The 26,032-nt window shown below is 41.8% G+C and overlaps 2 protein-coding genes and 1 non-coding gene across 3 annotated transcripts in view; 2 read left to right on the top strand and 1 right to left on the bottom strand.

The window, feature by feature from the left end:
• MIPEP (mitochondrial intermediate peptidase) overlaps window positions 1-16,383 on the top strand; it is a 66,886-nt gene extending 50,503 nt beyond the window's left edge. The window contains exons 17-19 of the mRNA XM_060234792.1: window positions 8,896-9,017; window positions 11,011-11,084; window positions 16,135-16,383. Coding sequence (XP_060090775.1) covers window positions 8,896-9,017; window positions 11,011-11,084; window positions 16,135-16,232 — 294 coding nt within the window. The 3' untranslated portion in view covers window positions 16,233-16,383. The remainder of the gene's footprint in view (window positions 1-8,895; window positions 9,018-11,010; window positions 11,085-16,134) is intronic.
• The window catches only part of TNFRSF19 (TNF receptor superfamily member 19), a 231,980-nt gene that overhangs the window by 88,297 nt on the left and 117,651 nt on the right, over window positions 1-26,032 (bottom strand). The window lies entirely within an intron of this gene.
• On the top strand, window positions 2,772-2,838 carry TRNAA-GGC (transfer RNA alanine (anticodon GGC)). Its single transcript has one exon. It is a non-coding gene; the product is annotated as a tRNA-Ala (tRNA).

A 26,032-nucleotide genomic window follows, 5' to 3' on the forward strand; every position in this document is an offset into this window, starting at 1 on the left:
AGGGGGGTCTTTGAAAAGCAATGTGTGATATAGCAATGAGAGATATAGCTGTTGTTGAAAGGAAACCAATGTTTTAGGAGAGGGGGAGGGAGAGCAGTTTTCCCTCCAAGCTTCCCCCCATCTATTCCAGAGGGCAGTGTGCCACAAAAGGCTACAGCCTGCAGGAACAATTGAGGAGGACATACAAACACACAGTGCAGAAGTGTCTTCCATTTGTGTGTGAGGATACACTGGATCTTGCCTTACAAGTTATATACAGCTTAGAAACTTTACATGGGGACTGAGGGGAACCTTCACATTCAGAGGCACTAAACCTCTGAATCCCAGAGCCAGGAGGCAACATCAGGAGAAGGTCTTGACACTTGACCTATACGGCCTGTTGTTGGCCCTCCAGAGGAACTGTTTGGCCACGGATGTTGGAGTAGATGGACCACTGGTCTCATCCAGCAGGGTGGTTCATATGGTCTTAACATAAGAAAAGTCCTACTGGATCAGTCCATTTAGTTCAGTTTCCTGTTTCACAAAGTGGCCAGACAGTTGCCATGGGGAATAAACAACCAGGGCACAGAGGCCGAGGCCTTCCCCTGATGATGCCTCTTGGCACAGGTATTCAGAGGTTTTCCGCCTAGAGCTAAGGAAGTATCATTTAGTCACCATGGGTAGTAGCCATTAATGGTTTTGCCTTCCATACATCTGTCTAAATCCCTTTTATGGTCGTATACGCTACTGGATAAGTCAAGCTAGCCTGATCTTGTCATATCTCAGAAGCTAAGCAGGATTGACCCTGGTTAGTACTTGGATGGGAGACCATCAAGGAAGTCCATGACCTCTGCACAGAGGCAAGCAATGGCTATCCACCTCTGAATGTCTCTTGCCTTGAAAACCCTACAGAGTTGCCATGTTGACTGTGACTTGATGGCATTTTACACACACAGAGACAGACATGCGTACACACACACACTAGTGGCTCTCAGTATGTCCTGTAGAAGTGAATTCCCTAATTTAATTATTGAGTAAAAAAGAGCTTCCTTTAGGTCACCCTAAACCTGCTTCATAAATTCTAAATTCGTATAATTTGTTTTAAAGAAAATTTACTGACTCCCTTATGGAGGTGTTTAGATTGTTATTTCTGTCTTACAAGATAGTTATTTTTGTCTTACAAGATTGCATGCCATACTCTTTTTATTTAAAATATTTATATTTCTCACTACCTACATAAACACATCCATGGTAATTTATAGCAATAAAATAAAACCAATAAACAGTAGAACAACACTTTACAGGTAAAACAGCAGCCTGGGACAAATTTAAAATGAACAGATAAAAATGTTTTTAAAGTAGAGTCAGATTTTTAAAATTACATAAAACCACAATGCAAAACAACCACAAACATAAAACCATACTGATTGTAAAAAAATCTTCACAGAGGGTATAATTTAGCTAAAAGCTTGGGAAAGTAATCTTTTTTACTGTCACTAAATGATAGTAGATTTTGCACCAGGCAAACTTGCATGTGGGAGTGGGGGGAACTCCACAATCTTGATTCCACCACTTGGTTCATGTCTTTGGCACCTGCCCAATTCTGTTAGTGGAGATAGGCAGAATAGGGTCTGAGAATGATGAGGTTAACTCTTAACATTCAAAGAAATGTGAGCTTTTGGAGTCTGTAGTCTTCATTGCCTACATGTAATTTTTTAATGTGCAGATGGCAAAGTAAAGAATCTCAGCGCCATCTGAGCTGTGATACTTGTGTCATTTTAGAAATAATGGATAATTTATATAAATTAATAATTCCAGGACCATAATGGATAAATTATATAAATTAATAATTCTGGGACCAGATGGTACCTCTCCAGAAGCACCTAAGTGGTTAATTGCATGCTAAATTCCTTTCCTCTTCTCTAGTATAAACTACTATAAAAATATTTATATTCCCTGTCTTGCTGGATTTATTTATGACTTGGTAATAAAAGCATAGAAGTGTTATAAACTGAAACTTTAATCTCTTGTTTAACTCACTTCCCAAAATCTGAGGTTCTATTTTGTTTCTTTTGTTTTTACTTTCCCATTCCTAACTTTCAAATATCCTTTTTCTACATTGTTCTAAAAGACAATATTATAGCAAGGCAGCAGAATACTGAGAAGCATGTGAGACAGCATTCAATATGAAATTACTGTAACGAAGATTAGAAAATACAATGATGAATCCTTTAGTCTTTGTTCGTTAGTTGTCTTGGCTATAGATCCAGTGTAATTAATGGCTAAATAGTTCTTCCATCTTTAGGTTATTATTATAAAATCTAGCTCTGTATGTATACAGAGGGCTATTCAACACTAAAAACTTGCACACTTTGCACCAGTATAAACTGATTCAATATAAAAATCCAGGGAAAAAGGCTTATGTGGTTGCAAAGGGTTATTTAGTCCAGAAGTCCCCTGCAAAAGCAAAATCCAACCACTGAGTCATACAGATAGAAACTGTTCTGAATGCAAGCCAGTCATGCTCACTATTCCATCAGGCAGCAACAAAAGTGCATGCTAGGTGCTTTTGCTGCTTCTGCTTCTGATGCTCATGTGAGTGCATGTGGAAGTCCTAGGGCTGCCAGGTCCCCCTCGGCCACCAGTGGGAAATGGAGTCCCTCCCATGCTGAAGCACATTTGGATGACTGCAACATTTTCTGACCTACCCTCCCCCCAGTTGTTCAGTGTTTTACAGATGCTCAAAATACTAAAGCTGGTTGAATTCAAAATTCAAAAGGTTGGGGAGGGACGGTGGCTCAGTGGTAGAGCATCTGCTTGGCAAGCAGAAGGTCCCAGGTTCAATCCCTGGCATCTCCAAAAAGGGTCCAGGCAAGTAGGTGTGAAAATCCTCAGCTTGAGACCCTGGAGAGCCGCTGCCAGTCTGAGAAGACAGTACTGACTTTGATGGACCAAGGGTCTGATTCAGTATAAGGCAGCTTCATATGTTCATATGTATAGGAATTGCCTAAACAGTTTTATAACCCAGAAGACAGGACAACATGGAGTGTTTTAAACTCAAGATTTCTGCCTGACTTGTAAACATCCTCTTCTTTCAGATGGACAGAAGGTGTTTTGCTCCTCACCCTAGCAATAAGCAGTGTCCTGCTCCAATTCAGTTATTTCAGACCAGGAATGTATGTGTGAGAGACAGGGAGGACTCTTTACATATCCCAGCTTGCGCCTCAGCAGTGCAGGATCCCAAATATTCTCCAACCTAATGTTAACAGAACTTTCAATAGGGAAAAAAAAGTGCAACAGCAGGGGTGTAGCCAGAAAATTTTGGTTGGTGGGGCATGGGGAAATTTGGGGGGAGGGGGCAGGGGAGCACAGGAGAGGGAGGGAAGGTGGGGGAGCGAGTGAGCCAGAGAGATCCTGTCAGCAGTTGGCTGGTGTGGAGAAGTGTGTGGAATGGACTCAGCTCGGGGAGGACGAGCTGGGTATGCCACGAGACCTCACCAAGTCCACCCAGGCCCCATATTCCCACTTATTGTGCCAGGGCTGCAACCTCCTCCTCCTGCTGCAGCAAAGGATTTCATCCCCCAGCCACGCCTGCTCCTCCTCTTGCAGCAGCTCTGGCTCTGCTGTGACTGTACTCAGTCAGACTCCTTTCCCCTGGAAGCATCTGGCCCAGAACAATAACACAGTCACCCTGGCACTGCCTGAGCAGTGAGCCGGCAGCCAGCCACCATGGGGACTGACTCAGCTAGGTGGCAGTGGTTTTGCTGCACCTGCACCAGCCCAGCTACTCCAGGTCATATGGCTGAGCTAGCGCAGGCTCATTGAGACTACTGTCACCCAGCCAAGTCAGTCCACATGACTGCTGGCTGCCAGTTCACTGCTGGGGAGCACCAGGGTAGCCTCCATTCATCTGCTGGAGCCGTGGCCCTGATGTGCCCCACTGTGTCTATGGGCCTAACAAAAAGAGATCCTAGGGACATTTTTAGATGCCTCTTTCTAATCCACTCTGAAATCAGGCAAAGACAGGCACTATTAATGGGAAGGTTCTGAGTAGAGGGAGAGGGACTTAATCCAAACTTAGAGCTATGCCTCAAAATATTTATGTAGGGCTGCCTTACTCTTCCTATCACTAGAATAAGTAGAAGAATACTGTCCTTGGCTGGAAGAACCAGCTATGTGTGGCTCTGCTCACTGTGCTGAATTCCTCATTTGATGAAGTGCGCTTAGAGCACACAAAAGCTTATATTCTGAATAAAACTTCATTGGTCTTAAAGGTGCAATTGACTCCTATTTTGTTTTAACAGGACCTTGAGACATCAGACTTCCTGGGGCAAATAATAAAGTTTATTGGGCAACTGATGGCGAGGGACTTGCCTATCTGGGCTAACTGGCCATTTTAATCTTGGCCCTGACATGGGTAGCACAGGCTAGCCTGATTTTGTCAGAAATTGGAAACTGAGCAGGGTTGGCTCTGGTCAGTATTTGAATGGAAGACATCCAAGCACTACCAGGGTCACCACACAGAGGTGGGCAATGGCAAACCACTTCTGAACATCTACTAACAAGGGGTCACCTCTGATCCCTCGCTGGGAGGAGCTAGGGCTAACTGAAGAACTTTTAGGAGTCCAACACAGTGTTATCTTCTCCTGAAGGATATTCCTTCTTCCTTCTCTTAGATGCAAACATCGAAATCAGATCTTTGTTTGTGGGGAAGGGGGTAAGAGAGGCACAAATGGGACTGTATGCCTGGACAGATGTGCCAATCCTCCTTTATAATTTGCAAGGTTTCTTTCAAACTAAGTGGCTGTTTCTAAAAACTTATACAAAGTAAATATAGATGTTAAAATGAAACCAAAAGAAAATTACTTGCCAATGCAACTCCTTCTTTAGCCTAGCCTGTGCACGTGTCTGTTAGCACTGCTAGCAATGCATGGTGGTAGGCTGGCCTTGCTCTGTTAAACTGCTGTTGGAGACCGATACAACAATGCACAGATGTTTACTGGTGGGAACATCAGGAAAACAGCAAGAGTCCAAGTGAACCTTAAAGACTGACAAAATTTGTGGCAGTGTGAGGTTTCGTGAGTCACTGCTCACTTTGGATGCTGAGCAGTGTCTCATGAAAGCTTGTACCCGGCTGCTAATTTTGTTAGTCTTTAAAGTTCACCAGGACTCTTGCTCTCTTCTGCTGCTGTGGACAGACTAACATAGCTACCCATCTTGATCTAGCTTCCTGAAAACAGACTAGGTACAAAAAAATCATGCATCAAAACATTTGTATATGCTGTTATTTTGCAGGGTTCCGTATGGAACAATAATAAAGAACTGTGAACTTTACGAAGTTATAAAGAGCAATTAGGTTAAAACATCTCTTCGAAGAGATTGCACTTTGTGACTTAAAGATTATACATTTCTGTTCACAGGAATACCTGTAAAGGGTGTTGTAGAAGGTACTTTTATGGATGAACATCAGTTGGGACTAGTCATGATTGCTTATGACTTACTAGTTCATCAACACACCAGACAAATATGTTTGTTTAAACAGTTTCTGATGAAGGTTGAAGACCCATTCTTCAACACATAGGATAATCAGTGAGACAAAGGATAATCAGTGGGACACATAGGATAATCAGTGGGGCTTTAGCATATAATGGTGTTAGTTTTGAATATAATGTAGGGAATTTTAGCCCTTACAATAATTTTATAGCCTGAGAATATAGCGGATGGGAAGACTCTTGTCCATAAGAGCTTTGTTCCTGTCTGATTAAAAAAAATCTCACACAGGGTTTGGAGACATCTTCAGACAAAGATCATCCTTGGTGGATTGATGGTATGTTGATGGGAAGCCTGCACTGATTAATTTTGTAGATCAGTCACGCGCTTTCATTTCTGTCAGCTGTGCAGGCAGGAACATGACCTGCAGATCCCCTGGGCTATGGTAGAGAATGTAGCAGTATTTAATAAACTCCTGGAATGTTTTCCTACAGCTTTTTCAAGCCTTATTACACATCAGTACAAGATCAGATGGTGTCATTCAAGATTTCCATCCACTGGCTTGCAACTTAGAAATCTGACCCTCAGTAAGGTGAATGTTTGTGGATGTTGCCTGGGGATTTTTCCAAAGGAAAAGATGTAACATTAGAGGAATGTTTTATTGTTTTAAAAATCATTTCCTTCTGTGATAGAAATAAAAAGGATTTTAAAACTAATTGTCCATATCTCTTAAAATGTTTCATCAAAAGGCACAGTTGTAAGGTGAAAAGGTGACCACTGCATATTCAATTAATACACCACTATTTGATATTCTCATGTCTTTTTATTGTGGTCCGGATAACTGGCTTCTCACCTGTTCTCTGCATTGAGGTACAAACCCATACTTTTTTCTTAAGTGCAGCATCTTGACATGGTTCACAGGAGTAACATATATGTATTACAAAGGAGCAACCCCATAACATTTAAATAGCAGCGTACATTTGAGTATTGATGCCTGAACTTCATAGACATCTGTGGAATACTGAGAACCTTGAGAGTAAACTAAAAACATTGCTTTTGCCAAATCACTGGAACCAATTTTGAGGTTTAGGAGGTCATTGCTAGAGGCTAGTGGATTTAAAATACGTTGTTGTACTTAGTGTCTGGTGGTATAGAAGTCTGCCCAGATGTGAGAGAAGAAAATACTATAAAGTTCTATACACAGTTATTTGGACAGCAGTTTACTGATTTCAGATAAGGTTGCTTCAAAATAAACACATTCGGGATTGTGGTTTAAAACTTAATATCTGGAAATAGTCAGTTTGAAGTAAGTAGAGTTTGCTTAGAAGTTTCTGGCAAATGATTTGAATTTGGGTCTCTCCTTCTAAACTTATTCTGTCTTCTGGAATCCTTTTGTCTACCCCCCGCAACCAGGGCCATAGCCAGGATTTGGAAGGTCGGGGGGCATTTACATTTTTCGGGGGGCACTGATGCCCCCCAGCACCCCACACGACCTTCCCTCTAGTGACAGGCAGGGCTGACCTTAGCCCTTCTGGCTAGGCGGCATAGCTCTTCCTTGCCCCAGTCACTGGATCTGCTGCCTACTCATGAGTAGCCCTCCAAGTGGGCGGCAGGCATGGGGCTACTCGTGGGAACAGGGCGGGGGGAGAAGCAGGCAGCAGAGGCGAGGAGAAGCAGTGGCGATCGGGGCTGGGAGAGAGGGGAAGGGGCAAGCAAGTGACTGTGATTGGGGCTGGGTGGGAGGGGAAGAGGTGAGGAAAAGCCGCTGCGATGAGACTGGGTGGGAGGGGTAGGGGTGAGGAGAAGCAGTGGTGATCAGGGCTGGGAGGGAGGGGAAGGGGCAAGTGACTGCGAAGGAAGGGAGGGTGGTGGTGGGGAAAGCAGCCGGGAGAGGAGGGAAGGGAAGCTCTTCCTTGCCTGCCCCTCACCAACACCCTCCCTTCTTTCCCCGCCATTAAAATAGCGTGGGGTGGAGGCAGAAGCAGCCCCAGCCCCCCTGCTAGATAAAGGGCCCGCAAAACAGCTGATCATTGGGCCCTTTAACTGGGAGGGAGGTGGGCGGCTGCCCGGCACAGCTATTTTAATGGCGAGTAAGGGAGGGCAGCCGTGAAAGCAGCAGGGAGGGAAGAGAAGACCCTTCTTTTCCCTCCCTGTCACTCTGGTCACAACCCTCCCTTCCTTCCCCGCCACTAAAACAGCCGGTGGAGCCATAGCAAAAGCAACCCCCAACTCCCCCCTGGAGTTAAAGGGCCCACGAAACAGCTGATCTGCTGGCCCTTTAATTCCAGGGGGAGGCTGAGACTGCTTCTGCCCCCAGCCGGCCAAATTGTTCATGGGGCCAGCGGCAGCCCCCAGAGCTATGGCAGAGGCTCCGGGGACAGGTTGGGGTGTCCAGTCAGGGGGCCTCACCCAAAAGTCGGGGGTCTGTGCCCCCACAGCCCCCCCTCCCGTAGCTACGGGCCTGCCCACAACTGTCTCTGAGTGTGCAAGTGCTGATTCTGGCAGTTCATGAAAGGAGAAGAGCAGGTCCTTGGGTCTGTTCTGGGCTAAAAAAATAGCACAGGGGAGGAGGTGCAATTCCTCCCCCTTGCTCCACACTTAGGCTCACATGTACCTGGGAAGCAGAGCTCCAAGAACATTTCTGTCACCCGATCCAGAGACATACCCAGCAAAATCATGTGTAGTTAGGCCCACAATTACAGAACAACCCAGTTGTAACCTTTTATTTAGTCATTTAGTAGATGGAGATGACGATGTACTCATCTTTGTAAGGAAGTCTGGTTCAAAGTTACTTGGATTTTGAGCATGTGAAGAATAGTTCTGTTATTGGAAAAGCTGTAGCCATTTCAAAGTGAAACTTCAAGTCCTCAGACAGTACTGTAGACTATAGCTTTTTCTGATCACCAACATTTAAATGTTCTTTAATAGTTTACAGGGAAGGAACAAGTGAAGAAAAATAGTATGAATGTTGTTTCTCTGTACATGGAATCATTTGACTCTGAGCTTGTACTTTGGCATGGGAGAAGCCAGTCTTTAAAAAGTAGCAAGGACATGTCTCTACTGTGATTTTGGTTTTGGCAGATTATGATTTCCAGGTGCAATGTTTCAGGTGCCCTAGTGGCACTTGTAATGTGTAAACTGTGGTTTACATTTAATCCCTCAAAAGCAGCAGTATAGATAATAATGAACACCTCTTTTTTATGCCAATCCACCTTTAGTGCATTTCTAAACGCTTCCTTGTTGAACAGATTTCTAAAGTTGACATAGTTTAAAGCATTGCCATTTTGCTGAAAAACTACTTAAGAGTGCTTTGAATAATACATATTATAATTTCAAATCTGATGTATAAACCACTGGTTACAAAATATTGTGAAGAATGTTAAGGGACACATGGTTAGTTGCTTTATATTTTTTTTCCTCCTTCAGGCTTGGCAGCTCAGATTCAACCATCTTGTGGGTTACGGTGCCAAGTATTATTCCTACCTCATGTCTAGGGCTGTGGCATCCATGGTGTGGAGACAGTGTTTTGTGCAGGATCCCTTTAACAGGTACAAAAATAAAAAGCAAGATATTGTGCATTTTTTAAAAGGTAAGTATACTGTGAAGTGCTCTTGCCTCGTGATAGTATTTTCTTCGAATTAGAGGTTAAAAATAGCAAAACAGCAACCCTTTATGGTGTGTGGATTCAAAGAAGGTGGGAGTGGTTCATTTTGTAAAGGCACAAATGCATGCTTTCTCCACCTTAGTACCTGTGTATATGAGAAAGTAAGGGTTCAGAAGATGGCAGCCTTGGACCCCAGAAGGCAAATGCTTCCAACGGCCTTCTAATAGTTATGTCTTCTGAGGCATGAATGGGGCAGGGTGTTCTAGTTGGAAGGTCTTCAGTGTGCAGTGGTTGGGCTGATTACAGTGTGTGCCATCTCTTTATTTGCTGTAATGAGAGACTGAACTTGTACTGGTTGCCATCGTGAATTATTTGAAGTGAGATGAGAAGCAGGGGTGGTGGGGAGCTCTGGAGTAGAGTAGAAGGCAGTGGTAGAACCAGAAAGAACTTTTCTCTGCTTCATGTCACTGATTCAAAACCACTGATGATGTCAGGGCTTCATGTCTCTTCCTGGTGGTGGAAAGTGGTATCAAGTCAGCTGATTTATGGTGATCTCCCCACCCCCACCCCCGTAGGGTTTTCTAGGCCGGAGGTAAGCAGAGGTGACTTGCCATTGCCTGCTTCTGTGTAAGGAAATCCTTGTTGGTCTCTCATCCAGTGACTAACCAAGACTGTCCTTACATAGCTTCTGAGATCTGACAAGATCAGGGTAGCCTGAGCTAGTGTGGGGTATTTCTTCCCACTACTGCTTTGCTGTGAGCATAAAAGCTGCACCAACTGTAACAAACCCTTAAGGTTGCTGGGGACTCTCTGGAGCAGAGCCGGCAACCTCCTGGCCTGTCATGACTTGAAACTATGAAGAGAGAAATGGCTTTGCTTGGGTTTTTTAAATGCTACAGTGGGGTCAAGTTATATTTTTGTACTGTTGTTTTATAGACCCACTCAGCTGCTCGATCATTATTTTAATTTTCATGCTGCTATTTTGATTTTTTTTAAAAAAAAAAAACCAGTATTGTGAATATTGTTGTGCATATGTCGTTGCTTAAGTATGTCAAGAACTAAATAGCTAGGAGAGCAAGGCATATATGTTTTAACATGAATGAATGGAGAAAGTAAAGGCTTCAAGCGGGTAAAGAATTCTGAGAGCAGACAGTGAGGAGTTCCCTGCCCATGAAGGACGCCTGAAGGGCCCCTTTCCTTGCTGAGGGAGGGGGAGGAGAAAGAGTCCTTGCCTGACTGCAGCATATTTTGTTTTCTGAACTCTGGAGGCAGGGATGGGATTCCTTGACTTTACCCTTGACATAAGGTGGAAGAGGAGGCTACAGCTGCCTGGATGCCGAACTGCTTACGGCTGCGCAGTCGTAAAGAGGCATGTGTCAATCACTGGCTCCTTTTAATCCTATTAACTCATCCCAGGATTTGTCTAGGAAAAGAATTGCTGTCCCTTACAAAAGTAAATCACAACCTGTATTGGCATACTGGAACTGGCCCAAGACATTGCATTCTTTTCTCCACTGCCTGCTTTAGTGAACAAAAGGTATTTTATCCTGAAATTGTGTACGGAAGGTATTTTATCCTGAAGTAAATGTTTTATAATTTTGGAAACAATAACATAAGCATGCTGTGCCTTTTCTGTGTAGCACAAGAAAATTGTATTGTGTTGGTGGGGAGAGTTTTGTTGCTTTTGTTTTGTTTTGCTTTTTGTAAAACCATTGTCAAAGGAGGAATCCTTTTGTCCTCGGATTTCATCCCCACTTGGTCAAGCTCAGCTTGCTGGTGCAAATGTTAGTCAATGGTGTGCTTTTTCTGGAACGGGCCAGAAGTGGATCTTTGTCCGTGTGGCTTGTACTTGGAGGTTGGAGGCAGGTCTGACAGGAAGCTGAACTGGTTGTGTTTGCAGTGACTCTAACAATAACCAGCCTCTTCTCTTCCTTCAGGGCAATGGGTGAACGTTATCGCAGAGAGATGCTGGCACATGGTGGTGGAAAGGAACCCATTCTCATGGTTCAAGGTAATATAAATATTGTCACCATGTTTTCTTCTCTCTGGCTGGGTTTCCCCCAATGCAGTTTTGGACAAAGATGTCTGGTTGTATTTCACCAGTATTAAACACACTTTCCATTGTATCTTTTAAACTTACACACTTCCCATTGTAACTTTTAAACTTACATTTTAGATAGTATTTACTAAAGAGATGTTCTGAGATACAAACAACCAGTCCTTAGCATTATTAGATTACCCTCTGCACAGAGATTCATTTGACACATACTCTGTTATAATTTAGAGGACAAATGCAAAGAGTTTTATTTAGCCAGGTCTTTGTCTGATCTGTGTCTTGTATTCTGCTGCTACACTGTTCTGTTGCCGTTATTGCTTTTTAATTGTCATTCTGGATTTGATTTTTTTGTATGTTGCCTGGGTGTAAGACAGAATAGAAATACCTATATTTGCTCTTGTTTCAGATTTCCTGCATTGCGCAGGGAGTTGGAAACCCCTTCCAACTTTGTGATTCTATGAAATATAATAAACTCTCATGACTAGCAGTTCTTCTGAACAAAGCAATAGATGCTACAGGCTACTTCTAAGTACCGTGTTTGTTCTTTTATGCCCCATGTTTGCGTATACTCAGGATTGCCTCCTGGCCTGGAGATAAGTATCCTTTTGCTTTGATAGAGGTTTAAGGGAGATGTTACTTACCAGGTGATGTTATTTACCTCCATGCCATGAAAAGCTTCAGCTGTCCATTTCTGCACATTAAGTCTCTGTTAAAGAAATGGGACATTTTTCTCCAGACCAGTTAGTAACCAGGCACATACTAGCATTCAAAATCCTGGTATCTCCCACTGACTTCCACCCACTGCCTGGTCTTTCTTCTTACCTCCCCAGTGGACGTATGCAAGTGTGTATGGGGGAGGGAGAGAGAAAGGTGAAATATACTTGAAAAATACAATTAAAAAGGAAGGGAAGTGTCTGTCTGTTTGAAGGGGAAACTGGAGGTAGAAGCTGGCCCCTCGTTGCTCTTGAATATTTTCATACTTGCAGTGCTATTTATTAGCTATAACCAGATATTACACTTGCTGAATATTCCCTTAGAGATCATATAGCACTTTACATGATCAAAGAGCTTTTCACAAAGTTGTTTTAGCCTTTGCAGTAAGCAGCAACACTTGCTACCTTAGTAGAGTGCGCTAACGAAGCCAAAACAATTATAAAGTTTCAAAGAAAGGAGAGAGCAGCCACATCTTTTGCAGAGTTCCAGTTGCAGATGGTTGAAAGCTGGGGGCAGCCGTTTCCAGAAAGGGTGTGGTTAGCCCCAGTGTTGTAATATGGAAGGTGTAGGACTTCAAAGGAGGTAAGCACTGCAGTCGCCCTAGGCTTGGGAGAGACAGAGTTGCAGTTGGAGCCAGGCTAGGCTTATAAAATAAATTCACAGTTTTGAAGACAGCAGCCGTCTTGGTTAGCTCTGTCTTCTGTAATATTACACGCTTTAAACATTATTGTCCACATGGGACCATTTTAGTTAGTGTAGACATTTGAGCTATGGGTCTTGAAGAGTGGGAATGTTGCCTTGGAGGGTGTGAACCTCTTTGTTTGTTTGTTTTTTGGTCTGGTGGATGTTGGATTCAGTACAACCTCAGTCTTTGCTTGACAGAAATCTCCAGTCCTGTGGTTTCTGACAAGTTTCATAAATGTGGTTACACTGTGTGTGTTCTTCTCCGCTTTCATTGTTTCTCTGTGGAGACAGTGGTGGGATGTTCTCAGAGCATAAATTCCAACTGGCTGTAGGAATGAAGCAGAATAACAGAGTTTTATGGGTTAGAAGGTGAATTGAGAATGAGGAGGAGAAGACACTCTGTTGAGATAGAAGATGCAGCCCTTGATATCTAGCACCTTTTATCACCATATTGGAAAATGGTCAGTGTAGTTTCCACAACTGGCAATTGGCTTTGAAATTGAGAGCCTTCTTTGAAGTCTGTTCCAGTGGCCTCATCGGCTCTCAGTCCCTTTACTGGAATCCACCACTATGCAGATAAGATCTTGGAACCAAGCCACACACCCATCTGCAGGCTTCCAATTCTCCTCAGCCAATCAGCTTCAGGTTGCATGTAGGGGATCAGGTTTATGCATGTGGGGGATACAACTCATGTGGAAGAAGGCCTTAGTTTTTTAGTAGTTTCCAGGAAGTGAGCACAACTTAGGACTGGACATCATGGAGTGCTGAAAATGCCTCAAAAGAGTGTCATTTTAATATCAGGATTAACTGGCTTTTCTAAATATGGTATTTGACAACAATAAGCTTTTACACTGCACTAGAAGCATTGGCTTTGAGAAAAACTTAAAACAAAAACCAGTATGTTAAGAGATGATCATTCTTTATATTTCAACTGGTAATTACGTGCCATGTCATACAGTAGACCAGTTGTTAGACAAGGACAGGAGAAACCCAAATTCAGATCTCTGTTCTGCTGTGAAGCAGCCTGGCTGGGAGGGCCTGTGGCTCAGGAGCAGGCCTCTGCTTTGCATGCCGAAGGTCCCAGGTTCAGTCCCCACCACCTCCAGTTAAAAGGACCGGGCAAGTTAAAAGGACTCAGGCTTCCACCTGAGATCCTGGAGAGTGGTCGCCAGTCCTAGTAGACAGCACTGATATTGATGGGCTGATGGCCTGAGTTAGTATAAGGAAGCTTTGTGTGTGTGGCTGTTTTTCACCCTAACTGACCTCACAGGGTTGTTAAAATAAAATGGAGGGGGGAAGAACCATGTGCATTTCCCTGAGCATCTTGGAGGGATGGGGGATAAAAAAATACGGTAATTAAATATTGTTATTCTAGCATGTTTATACTACCTATACTTTTGATAGTATTTTAAAATCTATAATAATAAAATAAATTTGGTTTTGGTACTGTTGGGATTACTTTTGTAATCACTACCCAGAAGCTGATGCATTCAGTGCTTTAAGTAAAATCCTCTAGTGGATTTTCTCTTTCTTTCACTTAAGAAGTTTTCTTCTGTCCTTATTGTATTATATATTCAACTGTTCACTTTTTATTTTTACTAAATAGAAAAGTAACAAAACCAACAAAATGTTCAGAATGCTTATGATTCTGCCTTTGATGATTGAAAACATTTGACTGCATTTAATGATGGTCTTTAAAAAAAAGTGTATCATCCATCAAATGTCTAAGAGTGTTCTTGTTGTCACTTGCAAAGCACATAGTTTAATTAAAACTATGATGCACTGACATCCCAGCAAGAAACTCTTCTAGTAACTGTCTCAAATTGCCTCAAGATCTGTACTCTCTCATCCTGTTTTTTTTTAAACTTGAATTTGGTAATTACTCTACATGCAAAATACCTATTGAAGCCAGTTGGTTCTTGTGGAAGCTTATTAAAGGATGCATTGGAAGATTTCCTGACTGCATCAATTATATTATTATTCCTATGGAAACCAAATAGTTCAAGATGGATAGGAATATTAAGTGATTGTGCGTAAATATTCTTATGCTAAAGTCTAGCGTAAGGTTATATTTATGTTGGCAACTCCAACAGAGTAATTCATTTCGAAGAAGCAAAATGAAGTTGGATGAAGTATTACCATGAAAAAATACACAGTAGTGCTTTTTAAAATTCCACTAACATCCCTGAAAATTAGAGGCTGTATAATATTCTTTGTGGCAGTGGTTCCCAACTTTTTGGGCATCGTGATCAATAAAGGTGCAAAAATAAAACTGGGAACCACTTTCACTGGCTTCACAGCCTACTCTACATATTGCTATATAAGAAGGTATGCTTTTTCCCAAAAGCAGATATATAGAATCAATCATCAGTGACAATTTAAAACCACAGTGAATGGAGCGTACATATAAATTGCTTTCCGAGGTAAGTAGGTGGACAACCAGATTAATTGAGAAGAAGAGTTGGTTTTTATAACCTTGTTTTCTCTACCGTAAGGAGTCTCAGAGTGGCTTCCAATCTCCTTTTCTTCCTCTCCCCACAACAGCCACCTTGAGAGGTAGGTGGGGCTGAGAGAGTTCAGAGACAGCTGTGACTGGCTCAAAGTTACCCAGCAGGATAGATGTGAAAAAGTGGAGAATCTAACCCAGTTCTTCAGATTAGAGTTCACTTTTAACCACTACACCATGCTGACTCTCAGAGTCATAAGCAGTGATTGTTTAGATGAGGCTGGTGGCTTTTTCTGCGTAAAGTACAAAAATAAGTCTGCAAAAGTTTCACCTTAAATCGTTCAGAAAGGCCTTGGTAAAGTCTCCTGGCTTAGCAAAATTTGGGAAAGATGGGACTCTATGTTCTACAGGGCTGCTGCTGCTGCTCTGCCATGCCTTTGATAATCTTGGAAGTCTGTTTGGATTCTGGCCAATGTTATATGTAATGACTGCTGCAAGAAACATTGGTGCTGAATGCGTGTGAGCACCCATCTGGAAAACCTAGTTGGCTCACTTTTGCCTAGGAGCACATTCTTCCTTTCTTTTCTGAAGCTGGCCACCTAAGTACAAAATGCACATGTACCATATTATATAACTTCTTCCAATTATTTTGTTTTAAAAGCGACCTGGGTTTAATTTGGCATTTGTGCATTCTCTTACTTGATAGGGTGTTCATATTTGTTTACTCTGCATATTGAATCATTAGAAGAATGAAAATTGGCCTTAAGTTCAAAAGAGTAGTCTGTGTTTCCTTCAGAGGGAAAAAAAATATGGTAGCTGTTAACTGTCCAGATGAGGAGAAGCTGAAACAAGAATCATGGTAACAGGGCATGTTTTAATCATTTCTGGAGTATGTTCTGTTCGCAGATGAATTAATTTTATTTTTATTCCTAAAGAACGGTAAAGAGAAAGGTGAATTTTCTCAAAAGATAAAATGGTTCCCCTATTTTTACAAATTTTGGTACTTTGCGGGGTAGTGACTGATCACCTGGTATTTCTAAATTGACTCCTACATAAGCTGATTCCATGATTCTTGGCAGAAGCATTTGTGGCACAAATTTAACTTCCTATTGGCAGCAAAGTCTGTGGTGTCCTGACCAACCTTTGCCTTATTATCCTTAGGTATGCTTCAGAAGTGTCCATCCGTTGAGGACTTTGTGGATGCCCTTGTTTCAGACTTGGATCAGGACTTTGAGACATTCTTTATGGATTCTGAATAACACAGAAGAAAAAGAAATTTTTCAGACGGACAGTTTCTTTTTTTAAAAAACATATAAGTGGTGTACATAGAACTGCTGTAGCTCTCATTTGATGTCTCTTAAAAGTGTGGAAATTATTGTGTATAATAAACAGTTTATTTTGAGGGAGAAATGCATTTTAATTCTGGGAATTTGCAATAGATGCACTGTGGACAAATATAGAGAGTGAAGATTAGTGGCCGGCCGGCTGAGAAGTGTCCTGATCTGCTCCTTGGCCTATAACATCAGCTGGATATTAGGAAGAGACTCCCCCAACTCTGACCCACGTGGGATTCAGTCTTTCTCTACTGTAAACTGGCTCCAGTGAGACCTTGTATTGAATTTCAAGAAACTTCACAGAGCAAAATCCAAGTAGTAAAGTAGTTCCTCAGCATCACCATCAAAGAACAAAATCCTTGTTTTTCCTCATTTTTCGGTATCCATAGACACCAGAGACATCAGGGGGGATTTTTTAAATGTGACTTGGAGGCATATTTACATAATTGCACAATTCAGGAATCCTTGGAAAAGCACAGCCAGGTATTAAAGTTCCTATGTTTTTCAAACACAGGAGGAAAAAACTTAGGTTCCTGGGGATGCATTTCAGGGAGTATGTACAAGTCTTCATTACTACTCTCTAATATTAAATGAGGAGATTCTCTAGTGTGATAGTGCAAAATATTATTTTAGTTGGCCTACATGCAAGGATTGCCTAAAGGGATATATTTTTAGTGTCATATCAGATAACCTCCCAATTTTGCATCTGAGAACCTTAACAAAGCAGTTTAGAGGCAGCTGCTCTTCCCTCTCCCTTGCATCAGGATCCCTCTTGAAATCTCAATCCCAATGGCTGCATTTGGCACACAGGAAAAAAGATTATTAAAAAGATCATGAAATTACACACATTGCCCTGAGCTAGATAGCCCAGGCAAGCCCAGTCTCGTCAGATCTTAGATGCTAAGCAGGGTAAATACTTGGATGGGAGACCTTCTTAGAATACCAGAAGTTGGGAGGCAGGGGCAGGCTTTATTCAGCCACCTCCCTGAATATTCTCCAGGCCCCCAGTAGGGGTCATTCACCAGACGTCATGATGACTTTCAGTTGCATACACATGCACACACACATAAATATAAAAATACCAACAGAAAAGAAAGAAATCACACAAGTCTTATAGTTCTGTATGTACTAGAACTATTGCTGACTCTTTTTAGTGTTTCCAACTTACAGTTCCTGTGGGTAGTCCTCTACTGTTCTCCTCTCCTCTGTTTTATCCTCACAAGAACTCTGTGAGGTAGATTGGACTAAGTGCATGTGACTGGCCAACAGCCACCCAGCAAGCTCCCATGGCAGAGTGGGGATTCACACCTAGGTCTTCCAGATTGGCTAGTCTGATCCACTAACCTCTACAGCACCTAACCCACCTAGTGAACGGTAACTGCTCTCTGGTTATATTCATAAGTGGGCAAGGCATGGAAAGAAAATATGAGAATGAAGGACTAATAAGGCAAAAAGTAGGGCATAAAAGATCACATAAGAAAATGGGAAGTTACAGTTTTATACTTTGTTTTCTTGTGGGCTGAACAGCTGAAAGCCAGAAAGGTTTACACTGGCTGAGATCTTTGTGTGCAAGGAAGAGTCCTTCCTTCCTTCCTTGGAATTCCCCAGAGCCTTGACTCCCAAGTTTCTGGCTGAAGGCCTTTTATGTCAGAGAGTTCTTTTAGAAGAAGCTTTCCTGTGCTGTACAAATACATTTTCACAGCTTGTTTTATCCCGGCTCCTTGTCATATTGAAAAATGTGCTTAGGATGCTTGCTTTTCCATTGTTATCATGCCACCCTTAAGCTGTTTTCTGTGTGTGTTTAATTAAAAAGTCTTAGCAGAGATTAAATGGGATTGCTCTGACCACAGTACCAGTACCACCTCCTGTAAATAAGATGTGATTTAATTGTTAACATTCTCTGTAGCCTCAGCGTAGAAAACTCAGATTTTATCATCTTGTAGGCAGAGCATTTTTATGAACAGTAAAAGTCACTCTACACTAATTGCTTTGAATTAAGATACCAATAAAGAATAAGTACAATGAAGATAAAGAAAAGCAACTGTGCTGTGCATTAGAATGTTACCTGGGGCTTCTAGCTCTTGAAAAAATTGGGAGCAACCAAATCAGACTTGTCACTTTGTGTAATGAACACCAGAATTGCTCTTAGTTGCTTTTTGTTTAAATTCCTTGTAAACCCTTGGAGGCACTAATATGTACAGGACATTTTTATCAGTTGAGATTCCTACTGGCCCAAAGTAGTTTTACAATAAAACTAGCAAACCAGTAGAACTGACAATAATAAAACATACAGATAATTAATTAACATGAGAAGAACAATGACTTTATGCCAAGAAAAGGAAGCTGTGTGGATGAAAACTGTATACACACTTTTCTGAGCTCACTAGAAGAAGTGCTTTTTAAAAGTCCCATTTGGTTTTATGCAATAGTTGGGGGTTTGAGCTCAAGTTGAAATCAACAGGCCTGCAATAGTTGAATTATATGCTAAAATAAATGCCTTTTTGTACCAACATATAATCTCCATTATTTTGTATAGATGTGAAAGTTGAGTGATATGAAATGTAGCGTTGGAGAGTTTGTGGTTACGTTGGATCACCAAAGAGAAATAAGTGGGCTGTAGATCAAATCAAGCCTGAATTCTCTCTAGAAGCTGAAATGATTAAACTGAGGTTATAATACTTTGATCTATCTTGAAGAAGAAGATAATGATGATATTGGATTTATACCCTGCCCTACACTCTCTCATAGCATCTTACAATCTCCTTTATTCCCCCCCCCCCAAAAGACATCCTGTGAGGTAGGTGAGGCTGAGAGAGCTCTCAAAGAAGCTGCCCTTTCAAGGACAGCTCTTCGATAGCTTTGGCTGACCCAAGGCCATTCCAGCAGCTGCAGGTGGAGGAGTGGGGAATCAAACCCACTTCTCCCAGATAAGAGTCCGTGCACATCATGAGAAGACAAGACTCACTGGAAAGACAATAATGCTAGGAAGAGTTGAAGGCAATAGCAGAAGAGGAAGACCCCGCATGAGATGGATTGATTCAATAAAGAAGTCATGGCCTTCAGTTGACAAGACCTGAGCAAGGCTGATGATAGGATATTTTGGGAGGTCCTCTTACTTTAGGTTGCCATAAGTTAGAACTGAGTTGACAGCATATAACATACACAATAATCTATGTGTGAGTTTCAAAAGGAGAATTATTGCAACAATTTCTATGGGAGCCTGAAGGTGTACTAACTACTTTTACAACATACCTAAAAGCCCCTATAAAATAAATAATATCAGAATAGTTGATAAAAGCAGCAGTAAAAGGTGTTTATTGCAAACTGGTGTTTATATTCAAGCTTATTATGGCCTTTGAAGAAGTATTGTGCAAATAGCTCAAAGGGAGGCTGCTTATATGGTACAGAATATATGAAATAATATGGAAAATAATTATGATTACTCAGTTATTCAAGCAAGTTTTGAATCTAAATGATAATAGCCAGGGCTTTTTTTTGAGCGGGAATGCACAGGAACGCAGTTCCAGCTGGCTTGGCATCAGGGAGTGTGGCCTAATATGTAAATGAGCTCCTGCTGGGCTTTTTCTACACAAAAACCCTCTATAAAGTAATGGTGATGTCAGGGGATGTGGCTTAATATGCAAATGAGCTCCTGCTGGGCTTTTTCTACAAAAAAAAGCTCTGGTAATAGCCATGCTCCGCTAGGGACAATCCCTGTTATCTGGCACTTGTTCTCCAACCTTACTCCTGTAAGAAAAAAAAGAGTTGGTTTTATACCCTGCCCATCACTACCCAAAGGAGTTCTGGAGTTGCTTACAATCACCTTCCCTTTCTCTTCCCACCACAGATACCCTGTGACTGGCCCAAGGTCACCCAGCGGACTTCATGTGGAGGAGTGGAGAATCAAACCTGATTCTTCAGATTAGAGTCTGCCACTCTTAACCACTACACCAAGTAAATCACTCTTCCCATTTTGTCCCCTTTTTTGCCAAATGAGAGTGTCTTTTAAAATATTTTTATGTCATTTGCTAGATTATATGTTGAACACATGAGGGCATTAAGCTGCCGAGTCAGACCACTGGTTCATCAAGGTCAGTATTGTTGATTCTGATTGGCAGTGTTTCTCCAGGGCCTCAGGCAGACACTTTTCACTTAACTTACTACCTGACCCTGTCAGCTTAGAGATGTTGGGAATTGAACCTGGGGCCTTCGTGAAGTTCATTTTGAACAAAAAGGTACAAAAGCTTGCTGCATGACTGTATTCCAGTCACTTAGCCTAATCTACCTTTCATGATTGTCATGAAGATAAAAGGCAAGAAGGGGAAGTCTATGCATTCTCCCCTTGAAGGACGGCTGGGATAAAAGTGTACTGAATAAATGTTGGTCTAATATGTTGTAAAAACTAGGGCTGGGGACACCCTGATTCAAAATGCCATGAACTTCACTGGATGACCTGGGTTCAGTCACACTCAGCCAGCCTCCCCTCAAAAGGTTATTAAGAAATAAACTGAGAAAATTAGAACCTTGGAGGAAGGAGGGCATACTAATGTGATAGGTTGAATGCCTTGACTTGTAAAACAGTGAAGAACGACCTCTTACAGTACCAATGAATACAGCTTACACCAGGAGTTCCCCACATGGTACCCACGTTGGCTGTCTAGTGTTTTTAGAAAGTGGGCAGGGACAGGTGAGGATAGCAGGGCTTCTGATTGGCCATTAGCGGTGCAGATTTTTTATTTTTTAAACTGCTTTGGGAGCAGTTGCTCCCATAAACACAAGGAGCTTTACTGTGACTGAAGGTAAGCTGTGTATAAGGAAGATAATCTTTGAAAATCAATATGGTCATTATAAAAGGCATCTTATTACACAGGGTTTCTGCAGGGAATGTTGAAGAGCTGCTATTAGAATTAGGCATAACATTATTTTAGGGTTCCCAGGACCCCCTCAGCCTCAGAGGTAGAACCTTGGGATGGATACAGTGCCAGAGTCCATCCCCCAAAGTATCCATTTTCCCCAAGACTGGATATTCTGGGGGGTTTGTAGGAGCTACCTGGAGGCTGGCCTCACTACAATCCTGATATTTTGTGGTCGGCTCTGTTTCCTGTGGCAGCCATTTTGAGGTTGCACCCTCTTCCCTGTGTCAGAATTCCAAAGGTGCTCACAGAATCAAAAGGTTTGGGGACCTCTGGTTTACAGCACATAGAACCTTAAGAACTGTATAACATGGGAGGCAGCAGTCTTCAGCATAAGAATACAATTGTTACAAGTATGTCCCTCTCTCTGAAAATGTTGACAGGCATGATAATTGGAGGGGGGAGGGGGGTCATTTAAAAACTTCCTTCAGTCAACATTAGTTGATACAGCTGCAAAGTTTGTTGGGAACAATGGCCAAAATCTGGCAAAGATTTAAGAAGCTGCTTAGCTTTATGTGTTCTGCGAATAGCCTGTTAGAGATGGTATAAATCAAGCAAGCACCTGTATATATTTCTGCCAGCCTCAAAGCAACAGAAAGGCTAGTTAGAGAAAGACTAGACTTTTACTAGGTACAGTAAAATGTCTGTTGCTTTAAACCATTCCATCAGCTGCACATGTTCTGTTCTGAAAATGCTGTTAAACATTATCCTTGCCTCTCTCAGCATGATTCTCTGCTACCACAACTGGGTCTGTTCCAGTCAGAATGTTCCATATAAAGAGGTATTCCTGTACAGACACAGCCCTGATACTAGAAGCAGAGCCAAGCAATTTTTGCTGCAGTGTTTTGAATATGATGGGGAAAGGATAGGCCTTATTCATGAGGGGGATGGGGCATGCAGATTTCAATCTTAACCCCTCCCACAGGCTGTCACAACCCACACTACCAGCTGTGTTCCTCGAGGGGGCTATGCAAATTACTCATATAATTCTAGGATCACAGTGAGCCAAGACTGTGAGGGCATCCGAACACACACACAAATCAAGGAAGTACCTGAGAAGCTCTGCTCATTTAAAAACTATTAACTATACCTTTGTTTATCTTGGTTAACTGGACTGAAATGTGATAATTAAATCTATGTTCTGATGAGGGTTATTCTTTTGTTCCTCTTGCCAACATTAACAAAACTCCTAACATTCATAGTGGTTCTCTTCCTCCTTCATTCTTACACCATGTAGAAAAGGAAATCCCCTTCCCTATGCTGTGCTCATCCAACAGGAACTCCTCTAGCGATACAAGTCAGATATACGGAGTGTGGCACAATGTAAGTGTAAGTGTGAAGTGAAGTGGCCAGTTCCTGTTCCCTTCTCACCAGTGCCCATGAAAATGGCTTGCCCATTCCCCCTCTGGCCAGGGTCATGCCAAATCCCAGTAAATATGTGCTGGGTTTTTTTTAGCAGTTGCCACCAGTTCTTCAGTGCATCAGCATACCAGGTAGTTTCCTAGTAAATTAATGGCCAACTCACCCTTAGACCATTGGATCTGCCTAGCTTAGCATGAACTAAGATTTTGCCCTGCTACCGAAATCATTTTAATGGCAGTGCAAGCTGGTGGTGGGGAAACAAACTTCAGCTTAGACACAGAAGAAACCAGTTTTTAGCTGAAGCTGACTAGAGCTCAATCTGGTTCAGCATCAGACAAAGTTACAGATTTAGATTGTTAATAAACTATGCTATGAACAATGGCGAAAAAAGCTTCAAGCATACTAAAAGGTGAATTATCTTAAATGGGCACTACCTTCACAAAAAAAATCGTTAAAATAAAGGATGTAATTGTTTTTATCCTTACCCTCTTTTTGACCTTTACCAGTATCCATTTAAAGGCCACTGTGACAGACTGTCAAGGGTTAATGCATGACAGAGTATGAGAGAAACAAGCTGTTCAAACGGAATTCTGTGGAGAGAAATGCCAGTTGGGAACTGACAGTTGAAGAAGAGACAGTTAAGCACTGACTGTGAACTGGAAAGGAGGCGAAAGGAATGAGAGGAACCCCATTCAAGTCAAAAAGGGAAATTGCTTCTAGTTAAGAGAAGTAATCCCTGCCTAGTGAAAAGGAAGATAGCGCTTAAAAGTGGAGTGATCCCTGGTTGTTTATATAGCAGGATATGGGGAACTTGGTTGTAAGTTCCTGCCTTCTAGACTTTAAGAATCAGTGAAACTCAGAAGCCTGTACTCGATATTTAAGCAGGAACTGAAAAAAAGCCTCTCTCCTCAAAGTTTTAAAAAAATCATCTTTAATAGCAAAAACACTTACTTGTTGGCAGCATATTATCTAGAATTAGTGTGATTACAAAGTTAGCTTTATTATTGGTTCACCTCGTACATCCTACCCCAATTCCACCTGATCTTTTCTCCTCTTAAGTTAACTAAAACATTGTATTTGTTTTGAACTTTCAAAAGCCTCTCATGTGCCATTTCAGACAGGAGTTGAATACAATAAGGTTATTTTGTCTCTTCCCTCAGTTCTCTTCATAGTCTTGCCCTTGAAGACTATCATAGTACAAACTTGTGGTGGCCCATTCATTATTGGGGTCAGTTCCTGATATCCTAATGTTCCATCACCAGTTGCCTGTTTTTTTTCTGGGTATCCTTCAAGGTGCTCTTCATGCCCAGGGGCTTCCATACTTGAATGACTGTTTCTCACAGCATTTTCTTGTGTGACAAGTCTGAGTTTCTTAATAGAGTCTGTTGTCTGTCCTCCCCCCTCCCCAGTCTGTAGGGCTCATTTTGCAACTGCCCAGGAGCAGATCTTCTTGCTTCCCGTATTTGTAGAACATCCTCCTAGAAGCAGTTAGGAAGGCCTTCTACTGTTCTGGGATTTTGACAAGGTTGCAAAACTGGGCTATTTCAAAGAGCTTTTGTGTCTTGTCAAAATAAATGCTTTCTAGTTGTTTAACTGGGTGTTCCTATATAGCAGTGGTGGCCAATGGTAGCTCTCCAGATGTTTTTTGCCTACAACTCCCATCAGCCCCAGCCATTGGCCATGCTGGCTGGGGCTGATGGGAGTTGTAGGCAAAAAAAACATCTGAAGAGCTACCGTTGGCCACTCCTGCTATATAGTTTTTATTCTGTTTTAATGTGGTTTTAATGTGTTTGATGTATATTGTATATTATTATGGTTTGTTATCCACCTTGGGGCCTGGTGTGTTGTGGGAAAGGTGGTTTTATAAAGATTTCCTACGAATAAATAAATTCCCAAGGAGACAGGAGTGGAGAAAACACAGATGTTACCTGCTCAAAATCTCTTTCTGGACTACTTCTGGTAAATGGGTAGACAGCCCATCTTAAAGACAAAGGTACCACCAGATTTAAACCTGGAGGAAGTAGGGACAGCTGCTACAATCTCAAATACAGAGGCCAAAAGAGCTGTAAACCTAACCTGCCCCCTTTGTTCCCCTTCCATTCTTTTCTTTTTTTCCTCACATCTGTCAAGTAACGTTAGAACTATTTTTGCATAAATGCATTTTTGCCTATAGCTACACTTTTCATTTCTTGTCCAGATTATATGAATGTTTATTGACAGCAAGTAGTACACACCTGATCATTACAGGAATGAACACCTCCCTAGATCTGAGCTAAGAGACTTTGGATCCAAGAAAAAAAAATCCACCCTTCAGAGAGAAAAGACCGGTTTTAGTTTCTAACTTGCTGCCAGGAAGGTTTACTTGCAGTACAGTATTTTGGATTAATTTTTTAAAAAGTGTATTCATTAAGATTAATTAAATAACTTTGATTAAAACTTTAAAATGTATAGAACTAGGGTTACTGGCTAATTAAATAGATAAATCCTATACCTTTTAGCTGATTATTGGATTAAGTCTAAGTAAATCTGTAAATTACTCCCACACAGGTAATCCTGAGATATTGAGGAAAGTGTTTATAAAACCTTGCACTTTAACACAGAGAAGGAAAAGACATCTTTAGATATTTTATTTTTTATCTACAATCAAAATAACGTGTCCTTAAATTGTAGCTGCAACAATTAAAATGAAACTTGATTATTATTATAACTTTGTTGATGATTCATGTAATTAAAGCTAGAAGTCAAAGCTGCTCAAAACTCCCTAGAATACCAACTCCAAAATATACATGCAGCTGTGATAGTGAACAAGAAGTCCTGAAGCATCATAGTCACAGTGGCATCCTAAACCAAGTCTTCTTATTGCATACCCTAATGTGAAATGTCACTAGGGAAACAGTATGCAACCATTCATGCACAGGTAAACATTGTGCCATGCACACACAGAGTTCACACATGGCAAAGGCTTCCTCAGTCACTGGGTGGGGGGACAACAACTATTTCACAAAGATGGTGGGAGCATATTTCACATAGGGTTGCCAAGTCCAATTTAAGAAATATCTGGGGACTTTGGGGGTGGAGCCAGGAGACATTAGGAGTGGAGCCAAGATCAAGGCTGTGACAAGCATAATTGAACTCCAAAGGGAGTTCTGGCCATCACATTTAAAGGGACGGCACGCCTTTTCAAAGCCTTCCTTCCATAGGAAATAATGAAGGATAGGGGCACCTTCTTTTGGGGCTCATAGAATTGGACCCCCTGGTCCAATCGTTTTGAAACTTGGGGGATATTTTGGGGAGAGGCACTAGATGCTGTATTGAAAATTTGGTGCCTCTACCTCAAAATACAGCTCCCCCAGAGCCCCAGATACCCACGGATCAATTCTCCATTATTTTCTATGGGAATAAATCTCCATAGGGAATAATAGAGTTCCCAGCAGACATTTCCCTCCCCGC

This window comes from Heteronotia binoei, chromosome 3 (genome assembly GCF_032191835.1).
Source record: "Heteronotia binoei isolate CCM8104 ecotype False Entrance Well chromosome 3, APGP_CSIRO_Hbin_v1, whole genome shotgun sequence".
NCBI classification, from domain to species: Eukaryota; Metazoa; Chordata; class Lepidosauria; order Squamata; family Gekkonidae; genus Heteronotia; species Heteronotia binoei.